The sequence below is a fragment of the Ips typographus genome, linkage group LG2, assembly GCF_016097725.1.
Source record: "Ips typographus isolate SLU linkage group LG2, UJ_Ityp_2.0, whole genome shotgun sequence".
Classification (NCBI taxonomy): Eukaryota; Metazoa; Arthropoda; class Insecta; order Coleoptera; family Curculionidae; genus Ips; species Ips typographus.
The window spans coordinates 8,921,439-8,944,499 of record NC_138423.1 but is presented as its reverse complement, the minus strand read 5'-3'; the positions used below and the strand labels follow the sequence as shown (position 1 = coordinate 8,944,499).

The following is a 23,061-nucleotide window of genomic DNA, read 5'->3' as shown; positions in this document are numbered from 1 at the left end:
TCTGAAGGGCGGTCATCTCCAGTCAAAAACAGGCAACCTAGGAAGTGATGTTGTGCCAAGAGCTCTAACGTTTCTTTCCTAGAGGCGGTGTAATAACCATCGGGTCGTTTGATCGAGCCCGGGTCCTGTATTACCGATGGATTATGGTGATACGATTATGGATTCTGTGTGTGTCCGGTAGGTCTTTTATCCTTCCACAGAACTTCCTCCACGAAACCCTCTTTGCATCCCTGATATGCTTGTTGTAGTCAGTTAGAGCACTACGGTAAGTGTTCCAGGCGCCTGTTGGCTTAGCACGGTTAAAGAGTACCTTCCTTCTTTCTTTTTCCAAGGTGTTGTTCCACCAAGGAGTCATTGTCCCTGTCATTGTGTCTTACCTTGAGTGAACAGCTGTGGTAGGCCTCTAAAATGACGGTGTTCAGCCGTTCCACCGCCACGTCAAGCTCACCAGTGTTTCTTAAAACAGCGATCAGAGCCTGCAACCGATCCCGGAGGGAGCTTCGAAATCAATAACCCTATAGTAACTAATGCTATTTCTTGATTCTGTTGCTTAATCTAGTGAGTTTTTGTTCTGATCAGTATCTCTCTAAAACTCGTCGTTTTCGAGATATTGACTGCTAAACATTGGAATTTTTTACTATTTTGAAGCCTATAGCAGGCGAACGGTTAAAGATAGTATAGTGCAAAACGGTTTTCTTGTTCCTATCTTACTTTTTTAAGATCTATCTCATCATGGTATTTTCAAAATTTAAAAAAAATCAAATTTTGAGTATTTTTTGATAGGTCTCAAAAAAGTAAGATAGGAACATGTAAGCCGTTTTGCTCTATCTTCAACTGTTCGCCTGCTACAGTCTTCCAAATAGTGAAAAATCTAATGTTTAATAGTCAATATCTCGAAAACTACAACATTTAGAGGACCGACAATTCCACTAGTAGTGCTTTCAGTATATTTTTTCCTGATTGGCCAAATCTACGCGTTTGCCTAGAAGTCGTTGGTTGCCTGAGTGAGAAAAGTATGGTGTAATAAAATTCCCACAACTTGAGCTGGTAGCTATTGCAATTGCTCTTGTTGAGGAAGTATTGGAAATACGAATTGAAACCAGAAAAAGACAATGGGGTGTACATCTTGCTTGGAGAAAACGGGACTCAGAAGAAGAATTACAACGTGTCGTCACCGGTCGTAAACTCGGCTCGGTCAACTGTGAATTAGCTCATATAAATGTATTCTATAGATGTTTGGCCGTGTCATGTGAATCATCCTTAAATCGCTAAAATAAACTGGCCTTATTGACCAATTCAACGGATTCGAGTGGTATAATCGAGGAAATTCAAAAGAAACAAAACAGTAAAAATTTAACTGCATCAATATATTATATTCACCATATAAAAAATATAAACTCAATACTTGACCAGGTTTATAAACTGTAAGCCCAACAAATCAATACTAGTCATTTAATATCATAAGTACATACAGAAAACTTGTTGGCGCAACATAAACTACTAAAAGTGTATATAAGAATATAAAATCGTATCTACAACTACTGAAACTTACAGATTAAGAAAAGTTTGATTGAACTTACTATAACCTTACTGAAATGTAAATTTAATTAAAAAAAACCAACAAACAAAGCTCGTACATTTGGCATAAAGGCTCTGGTTTTCTTGCTCTAATTAGTAATACTTCGGTTAAATACACAGCGTAATTTTTTTTCTACAAATATTCAATAATGATGCATTCGCTTCCAAATCTCAACAATGCGTTCGAATGATTGCTGCGCTCCGCTTGGCGTCCCACGGCAAACTTCATTCTCAGCGAAATAAAGTCATACTTTTTGCGCTTATTGTTTAAATTTTCATTTAATGACAATAATCCGAGCAATAATCAAATTAAAACAATTAGCCAATTCAAACGCGCGCTAAATCGTCCACTTTTGAATACGTATTGCCACGACGAGGTCGTAGATCAAATGCAATGAGTACAATATGTCCAAGATTCGTTTCTCTATACAGGGATCTCGCTTCCCGTAAGAGCTACTGCAAAGGTTAAATGGGGAAAGTTTTAGAGAATTTAATAGGCAATCCAACACCGTTTTAAAAATATTAAATTTTTGCTTCGTTTTTGAATTATTTTCGAAAAACCAAAACGACCATTTTCAAAAAAGTGCTGTATTTTCGCTAATTTTAAAAATTTTAAAATTTGACTTGAACATTGTTAGAGCAACTTTCTAAGGACTATCTTTCTGTGTATTTCGTTTTCAATTCCGAAGTCTCGGTCTCGAGATTTCATCATCAACTTTTTTTCTTATGGACGCCATTTTGTTTTTTATTTAGTTACAAAGAGCACGTTTTTTGCATTAAAATGATGTACCTATTACATGTTACAAAAAAAAAGCTAAAAAACAGTTTGATTCTAAGGTGGCCATTTGCCGTAAAAATACATTGTGGAATATGACAGTGACATTATTTTTTTTTTATTTGGTTTTTCAAAACTGTTGCACAGATAAGCTTTCGTTCGTGGTTGTAATTAATACTTGTATTAAAAAGCCACAAAATAAGTATTCAAATGAAGAGAAATTTGACATGCTGACACTGTATCTTCAGTCCAACAGAAACGCAGACGTGACTTCAATTAGGTATTTGGAGACGTATCCAGAACGACGCCAACCTCACAAGACCCACTTTAGAAATCTAGTTGTTAATTTATTAGAATACGGTGCTTTTGAACAACCGAGGGGATCATACCGTCTTCATAATGAAATCCGAAATCGCAATATTTTGCAAACCGCATCTGTTAGAATGGTAAGACAAGATGTAAACTTACCAAAATCAACTGTTCACCAAGTTCTTAAAACTTCTGGATATCATCCTTATAAGCCAACAGTTGTACAAGCACTTTTGGAGACCGATTATCCCAGAAGACTGCGTTTCCCGAACTGGTAGATTAATAAATGTAATGAGGACCCAGAATTTTCTAATTTTGTTGTATGGACCGATGAAAGCAGGATTACTAATTGTGGTGCTTTTAATAAGCACAACAGACATTTTTGTGCTGTAGAGAATCCCCATGAGGTTGCTCAAAGACCGATGCAGACAAGATTTGGCTTAAATATTTGGTGTGGAATCAATGGTATGCAAATAAAATATTACTTTTAATATAATAAAGTTGCGATTCAGTAACTGAGCAATGTTTCTTATTTTAGGAAATCGTTTAATAGGGCCATTTACATTTGATTATAATCTTAATGGAAGGAGGTATTTGGATTCATTGAGAGCCGAGATCTTACCAGCTCTTCGAGAAATTGTGTCAAGAAAAGCTGATTTTAGAAAATTATGGTTTCATGGCTGTCCTGCGCATCACAGCGCCCGTTGCGGATTTTCTTAGAGAAAATTTTGGAAACAATGTCATTGCATTAAACGGTTCAATCCCATGGCCAGCTAGATCACCAGACCTATCCCGTTTATATTTTTATCTTCTCATATCTCAATCATAAATCTCATTCTTAGGTCATGCTAAGAATGAGATTTATGAGTTTGAACCTCCTACAAATGTTGATGTTCTCCGAGAAAGGGTAATAAATACTTTTGCAATGATAAACCGAAATACACTTGGCAGTCATAAGTAGGGTCCTAAAGAATTGCGAAAAGTGTCCACGAGCGAACGGGAGACATTTTGAAAATTTACCAGATTAAGATTAAGTTACGTTTAGTTAGATTGAAAGCTAGTTAAATAGCTTCTTAATTACATACTACATTTTCACCATTTTCCAATCGTTTAGATTTTGCATTAACGTAATCTTAAAAACTACTGTTTTTAGCTTTAGCTTTTTGGAAAATAATTCAAAAAAGAAGCAAAAATTAAATATTTTTAAAACAATGTTGGATTGCCTATTAAATTCTATAAAACTTTCCCCATTTAACCTTTGCAGTAGCTCTTACGGGAAGCGAGATCCCTGTATAGAGAATCGAATCTTGGACATACTGTATGTAGCTGGAAGCTTTTTTGAGGAGGTTAATAGAACAACTTTTCATATTTTAAAATCAATTTTAATACACACTTTTATGGAAAGAATATACTGATTATGGAATTTTTATTCTACTTGCGGAATAACAAATTGGAATGTAACAGAACAAATATTATAAGAACACCAAAAAGGTGGCTATAACAAATAATGTCCTATTGCCAGTAATCAGTCATTGCACAGTCTTAGATTAAGGCACCACAGACTCCTATTATAAGCTAGGAATGTGGAATACAAAAAGTAATATACAAAATTAAGTATTACACGTTGCTCATCAGAATAATTCCATTTGAAATTATCTAACAATGCATAACAGTCAATCTAAAAGATATACAGGATGCCACAAATTCATGTGTAGGCATGGGGATCTCGAAAACAGTGAGAGATACAGAATATGGTTAAATTGTGGCAAAATTGCGTAATTTGGAGTTTAATAATATACCGTCTTAAAATATGTTTTTTTACAGAACTTTTTTTAAATTTCATTCGGAGATAAATCACCTAAAGAGTGACTGATATTATTGGCCGTATTCGTTTTCAAGCTCCTTGAAGCGAGCAGAGCGTTTTTGACGTCACGATGACGTAATTTGGCAAAACCATAATTTGACCAATTGTCAAACTACGTCATTGTAACGTCTAAAAAGCTCTGCTCGCTCCATGGAGCCTGAAAACGAATACAGCCATTGACTCCTTCTCTACAACGTGGTAGTGTCATATTTGAGATCTGACATTTTGGTTTTTGGTGTTACCATCATCAGCTTTCATTTTTCATATGGACGCCATATTAAAATTAATATTCACTCGAAATTTGGCCTAAAAATGGTACTTTTTAGTAATTTAGCGAATTTACAAATGTCAATTTAGTGGCCTAAATTTACTATTCGAGAGTATTCGTCCTGAGGAGAGGTTTGCCTAGACTAGAGGTTTGCTTAAGTTTATAATAATAACCGGCCTTATTTTCAGAAGTATTTGTTAAGAAATGCAAATTATTAATTCAAATCAGAACAAATCAGTTCCGTTTTTACCCCGCTACCGGGACGGCGACTCGTCTATTAATCACGTTACTGTAAAGCCCGTTTGTGTTGACCTTCGAGATAAAGCCCATGTGTGTTGAAAGTGATGTAATTTTATTCAAGTTTTCAATAATCACAATCCTAATCCTAGTCGCAAAGGCAGTGTGGTTTGATCTAGCAAACCAAGTCGGAAAAGCGTTTGGTATAGGCATATCAGCTATCAAAACAGTATTTTGCTTAAAATTTGACCTTTTAAGACAAACTTTAGTAATCTACCGATTTTACAAAAGACAATTGAACTGAAGGTGCTTGTCAAAAATTTCAATATGTTCGAAATACCGGTGACAGTTTGCAATTTTTTTGTATTGTGGAAATTGAGTTTTTTTATGATTAGATGAATTCTTACGGTTTTCAAGGCAAGACTTGAGGTTACTTGCCTAAAGTTATTTTTGCTTGCTTCCTGTTCATAAGATTTTCAAGCCAAATTGTATCAGAAATTGAGGAAAAAGCCCAAAAGTGTCAGTCTTGAAGCCACTGAGAAGCCGCTCGAAATATTAGAATACAATAAGGAAAAAGCAGGAATAGATATCTCAGATCAAATGACATCTTACGCGTCCTGTTTACGAAAAGGTGTAAAGTGGTATCGTAAACTAGCATTTCATTGTTTGCTGGGAACAGCAGTCGTAAATGCCTGAATTTTGTCCAGACGTGCTACAAATAAAAAATAAAAATTGTTAATTTTTCAGACCAGCTAGTGTCAACAATACTGAAACTACAAATGAACCTACCGCATCCACCAGCAAATCTATGAATACTGCTCATCACCTTCTGCAGAGAGTGATTGAAGGGAGAAAAATAAGAAGAAAGTATGTTTCTTGTTATGCTGCCCTCAAGAAAAAAGTTGATCGGAAAACTGCGCGAAATCGCGGAAAAATGGTGCAAACTTTCTGCTCTGAATGCCCTGGCCAACCACAAATGTGCCTTGAATGTTTTAACGCACATTTGTAAGTGGGTATTATGCCTATACCTAAGTAAGATTTCCGAACTTAGTCATTTAAGGCTAAATTTCAAGAGAAAAATTTCTGGAATATCCTTAGAAACGTTGTTTCTTGTAAATTTAGGCCACAAAATTGATGTTTGGAAAATCGGTAGATTACTAAAATTCGTATTTTTAGTCAAATTTTAACTGGAAAACTTTTGGAATATTTTTAAGAAGGTACAATAAATATAAGTGACTTTGAAAGTAGTATTGTTATTGTAAAAAGATTTAAATGATGTACAACACTTATTTTGTTTGTTTGAGAGTTAGGTTAGAATTCGAAAAAAAGTGTGACAGTTCTTCAAAATAACAAATCTAACATTATAATCAAAAAGTATCTTCAATTACTATCTAAAATAATTTGAATTAGTTCCACAGTAATAAAAATATAGTTTTTGTTCTTTCCACTGAACCATAACATACCACCGTAATCAGAAAAAAAATTATTTCAAAATTTGTGACACCCTGTATTGCTCAGTGTCAGTGAGTGAGTCTCATATTAAATATAAATGGTGCATAAACTCCTGTCTAAAGCAACATTGCCTAAATATATTATACTTTCACCGTAACGTAAAAAACATTTAAGATATTGAACTAAATTAACAGACATAATTATTTCTTATACAGTGTAACTTGTAAAAAACCAACTTTAAATAATAATAATAAATTCTCAGCTGAAATTAAAAAAGCACTTTATTGTTGGAATGTATGGCCTTTTAGAATTAAAAATTGTAAACTTTGACCAGAAGTGTTCACTGTTAACACTATTTGAAGAACGATCAACATTCAATGTAGCCGTAAAAACTAACATACATACCAAAGTTATAAAAGGCATCTCAGAAGAGATTGAAAAACCAACCACCAAATTCCCAGGTAAGTTACACGCAGTCCTCGAGTGACATCAGAAGGGGATTCACGTACTCGAAACCTTCGAATTCTGACTGGTCAATTTTCTCAATAACTCTCGGGTCGTCAGGAGTGAGGTGAACGGGTTCATCAGTAAACTCGGGCGGGAAATTGGCCAAATCTCTGTCAGAATCCAGTCGGGGTTTATAAGGAGGCGGTACTTGTTTTTGCTCCAGCAAGTCCCAATCAATGCTCTTGAAAAATTGATGTCCTGTAAAAAGATGTTTTTTAGAATGCGTACAATGCTGAAATAACACATTCTTCAAAGGTCTATTTTACAAGATGATTGAAGCGTAAAAACGAATGCGGTCACAGTTTGCCAATGAGTACCCGCCTTAATACACCGAGTGTATATTTGAAATACAAAATGTGTGTTTGCTGTCCGCAACGCCATTTAAAAATTCATAATTTTGGTTGTTTGGCGTTTGTTGACAGTTTCTTCAAACTTTTTCCCTTGCAAGTTAAATTTATCGATTAGGTTATTATTTTGTGTGAGTTGTTTTTGTTGTGTGATTTAAGTATGGAAGCAGAGAAAACAGGGGCAATGTAAGATTTTTCCGCATTCCACGTGTATTAATTGAACTATCAATATTGAGTAAAATTTGCTAGATTGATGCTAAATTTCGTATTACCCATCCAGCTCAAATGGATCTACACTGTTAACAGCTTTTAGTTTCTCTTTGTACCTAACGGCTACATCCGGGTAATCGGAGCATAATTTAACATAATAGTTACTCATCTTTATCCTCTCTCTGATTAAAATATATAAATCACTTTTTACTGCTTTAAAAAGCTCAAAATTTCAAGAAGGCTGCAAATAAAACTCATAAGACACCACACTGAATTATACGGTGTTTGCAGTAGCTAAAATTTAAAATTTAAAATTTTGACGTAAGTTAGCTGTTTTGCTGGATTGCCTACTGTTTCTGTCCTTTGCTAACCTTAAAAACACACTGATGCCATGTTGCCGAATGCTCTCGTAAAAAAGGTATTAATAGAGAAAACATCTTTCTTGCACTGACACGGATCAATCTGGATACGGCTTCATCTATCGATAGCAAAAAAATATATATTTTTTTTTAAATGCTCTATACCCGAACTTAACAATATGTCTGGCTTAACAAAAATCAAGCTTTTTAAATCACCGGGAATCTGAAACGCTCTAACTGGCAACCGCAAAATATCAATGAAAACCTTTGGAACTAATCTAAGACATGAGTGAATTTCAATCTGTCACCATTTATTGCGTCACTGGGAAAGAGAGTATGACGATATAGTCCAACTTACCTCAGTCCAAAAGTCGATAATTTCGGAGATACAGGGTGCCAAAAGTTCAATTTTGTATTTTGTTATCTACCTGCCTTATGTCCTGTTACGCTCGTGGACCTAATTGTTCTTTTCGTGAATAAAAAATTGTTTGTCCCTTGCTGTATAAATAACTATTATTCTCCAATGTCTTTTATCTAAAAAAACTTATTCGTGGTAAGAGTTGATTTGGGCAGTAGTTTTTGTGATATCTGGATTTAATGTCCAGAAGATGAATTAAGGAAACGTATTCAAACTGTAATTGACGTTATGAAAAATGATGAATACACTACACTACAGAAAATTCAATGTATTTTTTTAAAACATATTTATCTTTGTAGACACGAAAATGGGAAGTTATTTTAAACATTTGTTGAAAGCTTTTTTTTAATTAGAATGTTTAAATTTTTGTTGTTGATAAATCTCTCTCTTTGTTGATAAATTGGGTGTCATTTTTACTAGATAATAAAATTAACAACACATTTAATGTATTTTTTTTTACTATTTAATGAGATATTTTAATTAAACACCTAGTCATCATGAAGTACATTGTCATCATCAAAAACGGCTGCTCAAATCAACTCTTACCACGTATACCTTTTTTAGGTAAAAGACGTTGGAGAATAAAAATTTTAATTGAAAAATGAAATACAGGTTTACTCAAAAAAGTTATTCGGGAGCAGATTTGAATTTTTCACACCTCAAAACCCCTCAGCCAAATTTTGTGGCAATACACATAAACTAAAACCAAATTGAACTTTTGACACTCTGTATCTCCGAAATTATTGACTTTTGGATTGAGGCAAGTAACCAATTCCGACTAGTGCGGTAACCGCAGCCAAAGAAAACTTCATCCATTGTTTATTATTTTTAATTTTACAAATGATTATTGTATCGCTGAACTTGTTCATGAGTGAAATCATGAATCTTTCACCCTCTTTAGGTTAGAAAATACGTCAAAATCAAAAACACATCTATGTCATTTAATTTAGCATATCTTGAAAAGTATAAACCACATTAATTTTCATTTAATTTTACATGTAATTTAAATTTAATATTTTTTTTTAATTTGGAGGTATAAACCGGGCAGTATACTTTTCAAGATATGCTAAATTAAATGACGTTGATGTGTTATCGACTTTGACGTATTTTCTAACCTAAAGAGGGTGAAAGATTAATGATTTCATTCATAAAAAAGTTCAGCTATAAAATAATCATTTCTAAAATTAAAAATAATAAACAATGGAAGAAGTTTTCTTTAGCTGTGGTTACCGCACTAGTCGGAATTGGTGTATCTTTGACAAAACGATGAAAAATAAATTAAAATATTATTAAATTATTATGGAGTAAGACCGATAAACAAGGGATGAAGTAAAAAAACAATATTACGAGCAATCATGTAAAAGCGGCAAAGATACTTTCGGCTCGAAATATAGACGATATTTTTTCGACGACTGCTGTGGGGTGGAGTAGAAGGACAATTCACATCATTTTCGTAGCTCGAACTCATTGTCACCGATAAATCACTTTGACGGAATGGCTTTATTTCAAACAGGTATGTCGTCGTAGCGTTGTTATGAAAACGCCGAAAAAGTTAATGATTCACTTTCTGTACACGTGCGGCAAATAACCACTTTCTGCTTTGAAATGGAAGCGTACATGAGGTACTTTCAAAGTCAGTAGTCGAAAAATAAAGTTTCACATTTTATCCCAACGAAAAGTGAGGAAGGTTTCACGAATTAGCAGACATTAGTAGCATTTCACAGATTTTAATGCGGTTTCTACCGTCATTGAGCTTGGTTTATTGGCTCTTTACTGATGTAAAAAACTTTTGCTTTACTGCACTCTAACTCCCCTATACAGGGTGTGAAAGAAGTGGGTGCAAAAAAGTGAAATTTTCAAGTAGTAAAAAAAATTGTTTTGTTTTTACATAAGGAAGTATTATTTAGGTCAATATCTCGGGACGTTTTTGTGCGTTTCCCTTAACGTCCCATGTCTCAAGAAATATTGATTTATCCAAAAAAGACGACATTACAGTGCTCAAGCTCGAATTAAGTTATGGCAGCAGCTTTTTATGTGTCATTTTAGTTGGCTGTAGATCCAATATTACCTTTAACATAATTTTTGAAGCAACAGCATGACCAATGAGACCATACAGGGTTGCTAAAGACAATCAAAGTGGGACAAGAAGGTGCGCAAAAAAAAGAGTTAAATTACAGCCACTTTACTAATAAATAATTTTAACTTTTTTCTTACATAGGAACTTGTTTCTAGGGTATTACCTCGGGACGTTTTTGGGCGTTTCTTAATTAACGTCATGTGTCCGAAGAAATATCGATTTTTCCGGAAAATGGATATCATTCAAATGCCGTTGTATGTTCAACATTTTCTGTTACATAATCTGAGTACTTTTCAGGACAAGCCCCATATTTGGTAAGACCTTACAAGGTGTCCAGCGACAGTGAGTGAAACTTGAAATTGTTTGCACAAATTGTTCTTCCACTTTAACTGTCTAAACACCATGTATGGTTCTATCGGTTAAAAGAGTTGACTTAAAAATTATGCAACACATAATATGGGACCTACACGTGACTTAATATGACAGTTCAAAGCTACTGCCTTAATTCAAGATTGAGCACTGCTATGTCGCATTTTTTGGATACATCGCTATTTCTTGAGTCACAGGATGCTAATTGGGAAACGGCCAAAAATGTCCCGAGATATTGACCTAAACAACACTTCCTTAAGTTAAGACAAACCCAAAACAAATTATTGATCAATTGGGGACTACTTGAAAATTTTTTACACGCACTTCTTTTCCACCCTTTATACTTCAGTGGCCATGCATTTAAGTCAGAGTTTTTTCCGAGGGGTAGACCGCCGATATTTTTTTGTACCCCAAAATGCCTTTTTGGATACAAATACCTAGAAATGCCTTTATAATACCTCGCAATGCTTCTATTATTGCTTTAATGCCTTAAAACTGCCTTGAAATACATCAAAATGCCTTAATTATTTAAACTGCCTCAGGAGAGTCAGGATACCTTCAAATGTTTACACATTTGTGTCATTCTTTAATTTAGTAAGTCCCCTGGTATTGAGATAATGATAAATCTTGATGAAATACACCCTTGAAATGCAATTTTTGTGGTCACGTGACAGTTTTTAGGTTGGATTAAGTAGCATACCTGCTTTTACAATTTTTTTTTTGGTTTTACGGCCTTCAGCTGCCTGGACTATTCCGAGCTTTTACAATTGGTACATGACTTTTGACTATTGTCAAAATGTCGATAAGGATTAATGATTCAATAAAAATGACTTCCGCAGGTTACGTGACAGTTTTTCCAAATTTTTAAAGACCCAAAAGCTTAAAATTGATTTTTTTTAAAGGTCCCGTGACAGTATTTAGGTTAGGTTAGGTGACAAAGTAAAGGTTTTTTGACACTTGATTTGAGCTTGTACCCAAAGCTTTAAATTGATTTTCTAAGGCAGGTGACTTTTTTTCCAAATTCTGACAAACAAAAAAAATTTTTTATACGGTTGCCTAAAATTACGGGTTATATTTTGACGTTTGCACTAATCTTCTAACTGTCCTAGTAACCAGGTTAGCACGTGTCAAATAAAGACATTTATCATTAAAAAAAAAAACAGTTGAAAAATTGGTAATTTAAATTTAGACAGTAGGAAAATTGTAAGAACTAGGTCACGTCACTTGATAATTCAATTTTTGAGCATGCAACATTGTAAAGGCCAGTTGACATTGTCAAAAACAGTCACGTGAACTTAAAAACGCAGTTTAAACTTTAAAAAATGGTAGACAGACAGACAGTTGTCAAAACTTAAATTGCCAAATACACGTTACGTGACGTTGAAAATGCAATTCTGCATGTTCATCATTCACATCTGTCAAAATTAGTCACGTGACCTTTAAATGTGATTTAAAATTTAAAAATTTGGTAAATTAAATTTAGACTCTTTTAGACAGTTATAAAAGCTAAAATTGCAATTCACGTGACTTTGATAATGCCGTTTTAGAGCTTGCAACACTGACCCAAGCCAACTGACTCTGTCAAAAACAGTCAGGTGACTTTAAAATGTAATTTAAATGTTGATCATTTGGTAAATTCAATTTAGACAAATATAAAAGCTGAATTTGTAAAATACACGTTACGTGACGTTAATAATACAATTTTGAACTTGCATCACTGTAAAAGCCAGTTGACACCTGTCAAAAACAGTCACGTGACCTTAAAAATGTAGTTTAAATGTTGAGAAATTGGTAAATTATTATAATAATTTGTAATGAACATTGTTTCAACTTAATATCATGTAACAAAGATTTTACCATAATATTTACATGTGCCTATGCTGTTCTGATCAATTTTCAGTCAATTTTGTTATATTGATACACTACATTTTGAAATATACAGACAATGCCTCAAAATACTCTCAAATGCCTTATGAATGCCTTGTAATACCTCACAATGCTTCGTAATAATGGGAAAGTGCCTCATAATACCTCAAGTGTGTACACCAAATTACCTTGGTGATCTACCCCTCAGTTTTTTCCATCAACTAAAATCCCATAAATTAAGCTCAGTGATAGTCCAAACTGCATCGAAATCTGTTGTTTTGTTTAGAAATTGCAAGGTTTTAAAAATGCCCCAAAAAAATCACTGTCTCCATTGAGGTGGCGCGCAGTTTATAACAAAACTTTAAAAAACGTTTTTCTGCCTTTAGAAACTAAATAATACCATCATCAAGTACATCATCAAAAAGGATTTTTTAAGCGCTTTCCAAAAATGCAAAAATTTAAGATGACGGCCATAAGAATTTACAAAGTTATCATCCATATTTCGGAAACCAATGACAATAGATTTGTTCTAATTATGTTATCCTGTTTTACGTAAAAAAGTGCTTTAATAATGTCTTAGTTTCAAAACTCTCTTTTTGTTAAAAAGCTGTAAGCAGTAGTTTAAAATGCAGCCTTTGACGTTTTTCTGGAAAATGGAGAAAGATAATTTAATTTGGAAACTGGAAATAAGTTTGACATAAAATTCTCTAAAACTTTCCCCATTTAACCGACTGTATAGCTCTTAGCTTACGATTACCGAATCTCCAATACATGTAGAACCAATTTGGGACACACTACTTTATATCCAATAGCAAACAACAACTGGTGGGTAAGGAAAACTATGCCTAATTAGCTATTTACACTGAGGTCTTAGGTAGAAAATAAAACAATGGCTTGATACAAAAAAAAAGATTTAGGGAACTCACCTGTAATCTCAATGAAAGATTCAGTACTGTGACATCCCAATCTGTCAGCTGGATTTTTGTTTAAAAATCCTTTCAAAACATTAGCTGCTTTTACACTTAATGACCTGTAAACCAGATAACATTAAAGACCACAATAGAACAACATAAATAGCAAGAATTAATTCTCAATTAACTCACCTAGGAATTCGAATAGTTTTCTCTAAAATCACTTGGAATAAATAGTCCTCAGTGTTCTGATCAGGATTTTCAGAAGCACCAGCAATGTCAAATGGTGATCTACCTGCCAACATTTCATACAGCAAAACTCCCAAAGCCCACCAGTCAACAGAAAAGCCATATTCTTCACCCCTCAGTATTTCAGGAGCAATGTAATTTGGTGTACCACAAAAAGTTGAAGTGGTATCTCCAGGCCTGATTCCCTCTTTACACATGCCATAATCAGTTAATTTGATATGTCCTTCGTGGTCCAACAAAACATTGTCAAGTTTCAAATCTCTGTAGATTATTCCTCTGCAATGTAGGAAGTTTAATGCTAAGGATATTTCAGCTGCATAAAATCGGGCATGTTCTTCTGGCAACTTTCTTTGTCTTTGCATGTGGAACATTAAATCTCCACCTCTGACAAACTCAATTACAAAAAATAACCTTGAAGGTGTTTGAAAGCAGGAATGTAGACCAACTAAAAATGGGTGATTGGAAGCTGTTTCAAAAACATGTTTCTCTGTTTGAACCCAATCAATGTCTTCATCATCAGTTACTAAAGCTTTTTTAATAACTTTCATAGCATATATTCTTTTAGTTTTCTTTAGCTCTACCATTAAAACCTTAGCATAGGAGCCTCGCCCAATAACTCGAAATAGGTCAAAATCATTCAAAGAATACTGTCTTTGTGACCCTGGCTCTAGGTCTTCTAATGGCCTGTTGGGATCCTCAACAGGCACTGCCTCACCTGTAACATCTGGGGGTGATTCATTATACTCACTATCTCTTAATGAGTCTTGATGCTGGTTACTCTTTATAGTTTGAGTAACATCATGCTGCATATCTCCATTGTTTTCTTGTGATGCATGTTCATGTGGTAAAGTATCTCTGCTGTGATCAATTGAGCATGGAATGTTAACAGCTTTATGACATTTTTTGTGTACTAGTAGTTTGCATTGTATGCATTTAAACCCTTGTCTTCCTAAGCCCCATATTCGAACTTTGCACAAAGCACAAAATGCTCTTCGATTAAACCTTTTTGCTTGGAAAATATGACCATTCACTCTATAGAGCTTCCTCCAACGTCTGGCTCCTCTACGATATATACTGCGGTCTTCACCCTGACAAGGCATTCCAGGTTGGGCTGGTGCATTTGGAAAGACGTGAATAGTCAACTCAGAGTCTTTGTTTATTTCATACAATCTTATAGCCTCATCTAGCTCAAGCTGAGTGGAAATTGTACAAGGATCTCCTTCCTCATCCACCCACTTCATTGTAAATATTTGATCCTGTGAGAATCTGCATATCTCTCGTATTTCGTGGCATAACTCCTCCAGAGTTATGTTACAGTTGATGTATATGATCAGAACCTCCCCACTGTAGGCGATTTTTGCCCTAATTTCATTATTGTTCTCTTCTACTAGTTGGGTAGGCATTCTGAAGCGAAAGTGAACGAAACTCTTATTATACTGGTTTTAAAGTAAGTTAAAAAAACATAAACACAAAATAAAACTAGTACAAACAGCCCCACACCTTTACAAAGTATGAAATTTAAATTAATAATTAATGGGTTTTTGTTTGGACTAAGGAAACAGACTCTGACAGACTGACAGAGATAGAGATACTGTTATTTCACTTTACTTGTCACTCTTGTCACAATATTGACAGATTTTAAAGGGTCATTTGACAATTGACATTACTTTAGGTATTTTCGGAGAGTGTGATCAAACGAACCTGTACTTTGTAATCTGCCATGAACAGTATAGAACAATGGTATAGACAATGACTACACGCACCATTATTATTGTAAATCGAGTGAAATATGAAATATGTAAAAGTAATAACAGGTAGTATTAAATGACAGTGCTCGAAAATGACCCCCTATACATCGTAGATGTATTCGCTTCACCAAGTCGGCTCAGTTAAGCAAAGACAATGGTTAAGCCATTTTAAGCCTCGTAGTTATCGCAGCTTTTTTGAAGATTGGAAAAATATAAAGACTTAAAAAAAAAGAAAGATTTAAAAACTTCACAATCCGTATTCAACGCAATTATTGTCTTCTTGTTCTAAGCCGCTTCAAATAGACATGGTAAGTTCAACCCTATTCAAAAAGAGACTTGACTTGACTTGAATAAGCCGCTTGAGATAGCAGCTTGATATATCGCAGTTTTTCAAGCCGCTTATATTCAAGCGCCTTGATTAAGCCTACGATTTATAGGGGGTCAATTGTTTCTAGTTCGTGCCGGCCGACTGCTGATTCATTCGATCACTCTTTCCATTTCCAAAAAGCCCTAAAAATCAGGTGTTGGAAAAATGTCAACGCTGTCAACGTCATTTTGTACTTTGGACAGGACCGTATTTCAATTTATTTTGATCAATATCATATGGTGCAGTGACGTCCTGACGTGATGTTTGCAGCTGTTAACAGAAATTTAAAAATAAACATCAAATTAGGACAATATTTGAGTTGTAAATTTTGTGGAGAAAATTTCAGTTAAGTTGAAATGGCAGCAAAGACTGTAGCTACTGCTACAGTAAGGGCTGTGAAAAGAAAGTTACTTCCAACCAGGCAAGCATTGCTTTTGGTAGGTTTCCAAAAGAAAAATTATATAAATCCTTTTTAACCTCTAACTTTGTTTTTGTTAATATTTGGCCATTGGCCACTGTTTTGTAGACTCCTGCTGCTGTAAACAGGATAAAAGAACTTTTGAAGGACAGGAACGAATATGTAAGTAAAAACAAACAAAAACAAAATTGTTTTGTAGCTAAAAATTTGTTTTTTTCATTAATTATTTGAAATTTCAGATAGGACTAAAAATTGGTGTGAGACAAAGAGGATGTAATGGTCTTTCATACACTTTGGATTATGCAACAAATAAAGGTGAGTTCTAAGCACTTAAGGGGTAAAGCTGGATTCAGAGTTCTAGTTCTGCAAGAACTAAGAAGTAATCAGTAAGCTGCAGTAAAAATAAACAATATACTTGTAATACTCTAATTCATAATTGGGCAAATAAGTGCAAGTCACATAAACCACAAGCAGTAAACAGCAAGAAATGAATCATTTTCATTTCATACTGTGCTCCTTACTGCTTCCAGCATAGACAACTGGTCTTTACCCCCATTCATGGATTTTTGGAATACCATTTGACAAATATGTCTTTTGCTTTCACCTAAAAATGGCAACAAAATTATTATGATTTTTTAAAAGGAGAACTGGTGGTGTTTATTGTATGTTTAGTATGGTGTTAAGTATAAAAAAATTATTATCTCTTTTTCTCCATAGAGGGCTCAAATTTATTTATTTATTTATTTGATTACAAACCCCACAGAAATACATCCAATTATAGGGTAGGTTGGTTAAAGACAAATTATTAATGTACATAGCAAATATACAAAGTAACAAGCAATAAGTTTACAGCATTTCTTGAATCATCTTTCTAAATCTATTCAAATCTATATTAAAAATATCACACTGGTCCCTAACTTGATTATATAATTTACACATACTTATAATGGGAGAATTAAAATAAAAATTAGTTCATGCAGTATCAACATACATGCTTGTTGGATTCCTGGTTCGATAATTTGGCACATGAAAACTTATTAAAGCTAACAAATTAGGGTCTTCAATATTATTATTAATCAGTTTGTGTAAAAACACCAAATATGCTACAGATCTACGACTTTCTAAGGTGTGCAAATTATATCTCTTCAGGATGTCTACTTTAGACTTTAGGTATATGAAGTTGATATATACCGGTTTCCTTGTATTTTATATACCTTAAAATGAAAGATTATGCTACTAAACAAGTAGGTACCTATAGTACATTGATAAAGGAATCCCATACATTCTAAAAACTAACAGGTGTTCAATAATTGTTATGGTCAGGTCGCCTATGGATGGCAATTGTCACAAAAAGCGTATGTCTTATATCGAATTCGACTGGCACTAGTGCGCACTAATCTGCACTGAAAGCGCACTCGCTTGGTGCTGGTTGTTCGACTAACAAAGTTCTGCACTGGTTTTGAAAATATTTATGTTTTCTCGGAAATGCACCAATTTAGTGCGGTCTGTGAGAATTCGGCTGGCTTGCATTCGGTGCGGTGTTTTAAAAATTTTAAATTTTTAAAATTTTAGAACTGTGCTGCTAGTATAGTTCTAGTTCAGTTCTGGCTAGAAAAACAAACAAAACAAATAAATAGAAATGGTGTCAAGGGCTTTACTTGAAGATTTTTTATTAAACACGTCATCTAGCAGAGAGAGTGGTTACAAGGATGAAGAGTGGTTAGCTTGCTCGGGACAATTTGATAAATTAGATAAATTTTCTGTCAATTGTCAATCCCAGTCGAATCAACCTCGTTTTAATAACTGCACTGGTGTGGCTCGCACTTTCTTAGTGCCGCGTGCTAACTGCACCTAATCCGAGTTAGAGCAACTTTTACATGGCACTGAGAAAATGTGAATTGAACTGGTGCTTCCCAGTCGACTTCGCCATTAGGTAATGTTGCAAACAATTATTATATGTTTATTTTATATTTCAAACCATATACAAACTTATCAATGGCCCTATGTCACCGCCTACTATACTAGAAAGCTGATTGTCAAAAATTCCAATATGGCGGAAATAGTGGTGACAGTTTGTATTGTGGAAATTGAGTTTTTTAAAGATTAGACGAATTTTTACGGTTTAAAATCAAGGCTTGAGGTTATTTGCCTATTTTTGTTTGCTGCCGTTCATAAGTTTTTCAAGCCACATGTAACAGCAATTCAGGAAAACGCCCAACTGTGTCAGTTTTTTACTTTACAAAAAACCGGATCTCACTCAACAGTGGTTGAACACTTTGATTTTACTCCAACACTATACTCAATGGTAGGTACAAGTGCTTTCTAGTACAGTAAACTTATTAGGTACTTGTTACATGCACAGGTATGTGAGTTACATTTTAAAGCATCCTTCATTGTGAGAGCAACAAAAATAGTTTTGAATGAAGGTTCTTGGTAATAACATAAGAACCATTTACCAGGTTTGCTTACCTAGTTTCAAGGATTTACAGATTTTCTTGTATTGAACAGGGTTTAAACTAGTTTGCTGTGTGTTGTACTTTCCAGGACAAATGTTCTAACCAATTTGTTTAGGCTGGACGTGATTGTGTATAAAAAAGCTCTTTCTATACATATCTGAATCAGGAATTAACCTTTTTTTGATTTTTCACAACTACATCAACTACACGAAACAATAAAAAAACATATTTTTTACTGCATCTGCATACGTTTGTGTATAAAACAAAAACCGCTAACGCCGCCATTAAAAGTGACATTTTAGGCTTTCTTGTATAGAAGGCGGTGCCTACGTTCATGCTAGAATGAGAGAACCACAGCCAACTAGGACCATAACAATTATTGAACACCCCTTAGTAGTATCAATGTAAACATATGTGTCATTTTTAATTTAAGTTCTCTTTAACATACTTCGAAAAACACCACTTCTTCTTTCTATCTAGTGCTACAAGAACTTAGTGACTACTTTCATAAAACTCATTAAAATATCAACTGCTATTGGGATTTCAAGAGAAGTGTTCATAAAACATGTTTTCTGCTGTATGTTTAAATAACTGAGTTTCCTTGTTCATCCTCCATACTTAAGTTAGTGAAACACCCAAAAACATCTGAAAATATTGACCTAAACGACACTTCCTTTATGTTTTTTTAAATCAGAAAAAACCAATAAATCAAGTTCTGAGAAATGCTATAGTATGCCCCATTCCCCATTACATAATTGCTTAAAGCCATCAGTTTGAGCATTTCTTGTCTTGTAACAAATTAATTTTCTTTTTAGAAGTAAAATCATACTATTGAGACCTATTTAAGATTCAAAGCAAAATTCGAAAATGAAATAAAAAATAGACTTTCTATTTGAAGAACTTGTCGATGATCGTAACACCCTGTATACAGGTGTGGTAAATTCAAAAGCGACCATAGGAAAACCGTGTAACGGACAGAGAAACGTAGGTAATTGCATGCGCGGGAGAAAGACAGAAAACGAAAAAAATATCAAGGCCATATTTTTAGCGCGCTGTTGCCAAACGCCGTAAGTATTCAATACCCTCGACAAACTTACTTACTTTCTCTGTCCGTTACACGGTTTTCCTATGGTCGCTTTTGGATTTACCACACCTGTATGTAAATTTCTTATCAGAACAAGCAGTCAAAAATGACAATAATTGACTTGCCCCAGGGTTTTCTAAAAAGCTAACTGCTAAATTTAAACTGAAGAAGTTCTATACATTTGTACCATACTGTTTTAATATAGGTATATTGTAATGCCTTCTAGTTCCAGTATTTTCTACAGGGTGTGCAAATGAAAAGTGGCTCTCGGCTTTTTTGACTAAATGGTTTATATAATTATTTTGAAATATCAATGGCACCTTCTGGAGGCACTTTTTTATGCTCTTCAAGAAAACAGCTTGCTAATCGCTAATAAAGTGGTAAAAAAATAAAATAGAAATTTGACTTTTTGGGTTTTGGTCGGATATCTCCGGAAGTAATAAAAAAAAATTGAATTTTTTTTTACCAAATTATTTAGCAATAAAATGCGCAACTTTGCCTCTATTTAGCCAAAGCTCTATAAACTATAGTTTCTGAGATAGGAATGCTAATGCATCGAATTTGTAACACCCTGTATATTCTTCCTATACCTAACTTCAACCGTTTCTGACTTATCAGCAGTTTCTCCTTAAAGTGCGTATAAAATCGTACTTCATACTCAAGGACGGTAAACAGTAAAGGCGATCTCGAAACTCGATTGGCCGATTTTGTTTCCCCGCGGCGAATGGATCCTGACGTCACAGTAAAGTCTCGGGCTCGGAGTGATGGGTAAATTACCGATAAAGTAAATATTTTACATTACCAGGAAAATTTTTTGTAAATTACAAACAATGTGTTTCTGGCCGGTCAAGCTTTGGCACCGCTTTTCTCCCTGACTGTACCAAATTTTGTGGTATTTTTTGTATGTTATTGAATAGGAAATTTAATGAAGATTCCAAAAATGTACTTCAAACAGTCATTTTCTCACTCTAAGTGGGTTTTACAAGCCATTTTGTCCGTGACTGTTTATTCAAACGGTGTTCAAACTTTGACACCCATTTTTCCCCTGACTGTATTAAATTTTGTAGTGTTGTTTTATGTTATCAGATAGGAAGTTTAATAAGGATTTAAAAAATTTGGATAAAACAGTCATTTTCTTACTCCAAGTGGGTTTTACATGCGATTTTGTCCGTGACTTTTCTTTCAAATTGTGTCTCTGGCATTTTATATTTTCACACCTCTTTTCTCCCTGACTGAAATTTAATGAGAATTAGAAAAATCTGCTTAAAAATATGATTCGGTCACTCCAAGTGGGTTTTACAGGCAATTTAGTCCTTTAAACCGTTTTCAAAATGTAGATCACAATTATTGATGTGTTAAAAAATTGAGATTAATAACAGATTGTGACTGTTAAAAAAAAATTGCAGGAGACCAAAAATGTTCCTAATCAACTTCTTAACTTAGCACCGTTAGGTTGCAGGACCATTATAGCTTCCAGTATACAGGGTGTGCATGAAAAGTATGGTGACTGAATGTTTTCGGTCACCCTGGAACACCACTGGAAAGAGGAGCTCAAGACGGCTAATTTAAGCGATACAACTTCCCTGAACTCCCAAAAAATAACCGAATTACAGGCTGTTCAAATTTTAAACCAGAATTTCAACTGATTTGAAAATTTGTTGCACCAAACCAGTTTTTCCTAAATAACTCGAAAAATTTGAAAGAAAGCAGAACTTTTCGTAAAGAACTGCTAAACTCATCCCTGGAGTTTCACAGTCCGTCAGTGCCGCTACTATACAGGGGGTGCATGAAAAGTATAGTGATACAGATTTATGACTTTTCAAATTAATGACAGTCAGGACAGGAAAATAGCTATTTATGTAACCAGTTACGAAAAGATCGATTTTGTGTAACGAATGAATGTTTGTAGGGCGAGCGCAGCGAGGTCCTACAATTTGAATGAGTTACACAATAAGACATTTTCGAAACGTGTTGCATACATAATTTTTTCTAATTTTGACCAAAAAGCGGTAAAAACCATCTTTTAAAGTGATTTAACACAAATATTCACTTTCATAGCACCTTGTATAAACTGTGACAACGACATGTTGTGATGGATGTCGCCCATATGTTTCTACGGAAATGCATAAAAACAGGGAGTGATGAAATGAACTTTTCATAACTAGTTACATAAAGTAAAACGTTTTGTCACTCTAATCAGTTTTGAAAAGTGTCACTTTATATGCCAAAATTAGAAAAATGATATTTTTCAAGCAAATTTCAATTAGACCCGTAAATTTACTGGTAAATTTTCCTGTCACATTGAATTTTACTACAATACACTATCACTATCACTACAATACACTAAATATGATCGGTTAACAATCGCGCATACGCGCGATCTCTGACTTGATGGTGACGTAAAAATCGTCACCGGCCCGAGCCGATACGGGCAACATTGCGCTTATGAGATTAAGCAATCCTTTACTGCTTACCGTTCTGGGGTGAATCATACCCCGTCTCTTTACAGAGTGCATGTACGTGCGCACGTACTTTGCGTATTTTTGTCCGGTTCAAATTTTACGCTCGTGATCCGCGAATGTTGCGAGTCTGGAGCCGCCTTAAGAACTCCACTTCAAAATTGTTTTTTTTTGCAGAAAAGCTAGATGAAGAAGTAACCCAAGATGGTGTTCGAGTGTTCATAGATAAAAAAGCGCAACTTACTTTACTTGGAACAGAAATGGACTATGTTCAAAATAAGCTAAGTTCAGAGTTTGTATTCAATAATCCAAACATAAAAGGGACTTGTGGCTGTGGTGAATCCTTTAGTGTGTGATAATGTTTGAATAGCTGTGTTAGAGTGATGTAGTAAATTTAAATTATTATTAGGCTTATTTCAAATCTAGTGCGGTTTGAAACTGTTCAGTGGGGTTTACCAAAAAATATAGTGCTGCGACATTTGCAAATTGTTTCAAAGGAGTTGCCAATGCAAAGAGATTGTTATTTATTAAAATAACTACAAAATGTGTACATTGTTCGAATAAACAACATAAAGTCATATAAAGTCACGTGTCATTAGTTCTTCTTATTGTCATAACCCTATCCAACATAAGTGGAGATGTTAAAGCAGTTTAGGTTGCTGCCTCAACTTTGTTATGTCTAATATTTTAGGTGATTGAGTGTCTGCTTGCCGGCGAGCTCCTGGAAATTCTG

The 23,061-nt window shown here is 34.4% G+C and overlaps 3 protein-coding genes across 4 annotated transcripts in view; 1 reads left to right on the top strand and 2 right to left on the bottom strand.

The window, feature by feature from the left end:
• Positions 1-1,346: 1,346 nt before the first annotated feature.
• LOC145725536 (atypical protein kinase C-like) lies at positions 1,347-15,380 on the bottom strand. Of its 2 annotated transcripts, XR_014177323.1 has the most exons (4): positions 13,740-15,380; positions 13,563-13,666; positions 6,889-7,188; positions 1,347-6,745 (listed from the first exon to the last, which is right to left on the bottom strand). XR_014177323.1 is itself a non-coding variant. In XM_081974347.1 (3 exons), exons 1-3 carry the CDS (start codon positions 15,197-15,199, stop codon positions 6,950-6,952), a joined length of 1,803 nt encoding a protein of 600 aa, XP_081830473.1. In that variant the 5' UTR covers positions 15,200-15,380; the 3' UTR covers positions 1,347-6,949. The 2 variants fall into 2 exon arrangements, 1 of the variants encoding a protein (XP_081830473.1); XM_081974347.1 differs by having other exon boundaries at positions 1,347-7,188.
• Positions 15,381-16,119: 739 nt separating this feature from the next.
• Positions 16,120-22,912, top strand: MagR (Iron-sulfur cluster assembly 1 homolog MagR). Its single transcript, XM_081974358.1, has 4 exons — positions 16,120-16,348; positions 16,438-16,491; positions 16,569-16,644; positions 22,506-22,912. The coding sequence occupies exons 1-4, from the start codon at positions 16,268-16,270 to the stop codon at positions 22,682-22,684; spliced, it is 390 nt and encodes a 129-aa protein (XP_081830484.1). The 5' UTR covers positions 16,120-16,267; the 3' UTR covers positions 22,685-22,912.
• The window catches only part of LOC145725533 (uncharacterized), a 28,103-nt gene continuing 27,877 nt past the window's right edge, over positions 22,836-23,061 (bottom strand). Inside the window, exon 7 of the mRNA XM_081974334.1 lies at positions 22,836-23,058. Coding sequence (XP_081830460.1) covers positions 22,970-23,058 — 89 coding nt within the window. The 3' untranslated portion in view covers positions 22,836-22,969. The remainder of the gene's footprint in view (positions 23,059-23,061) is intronic.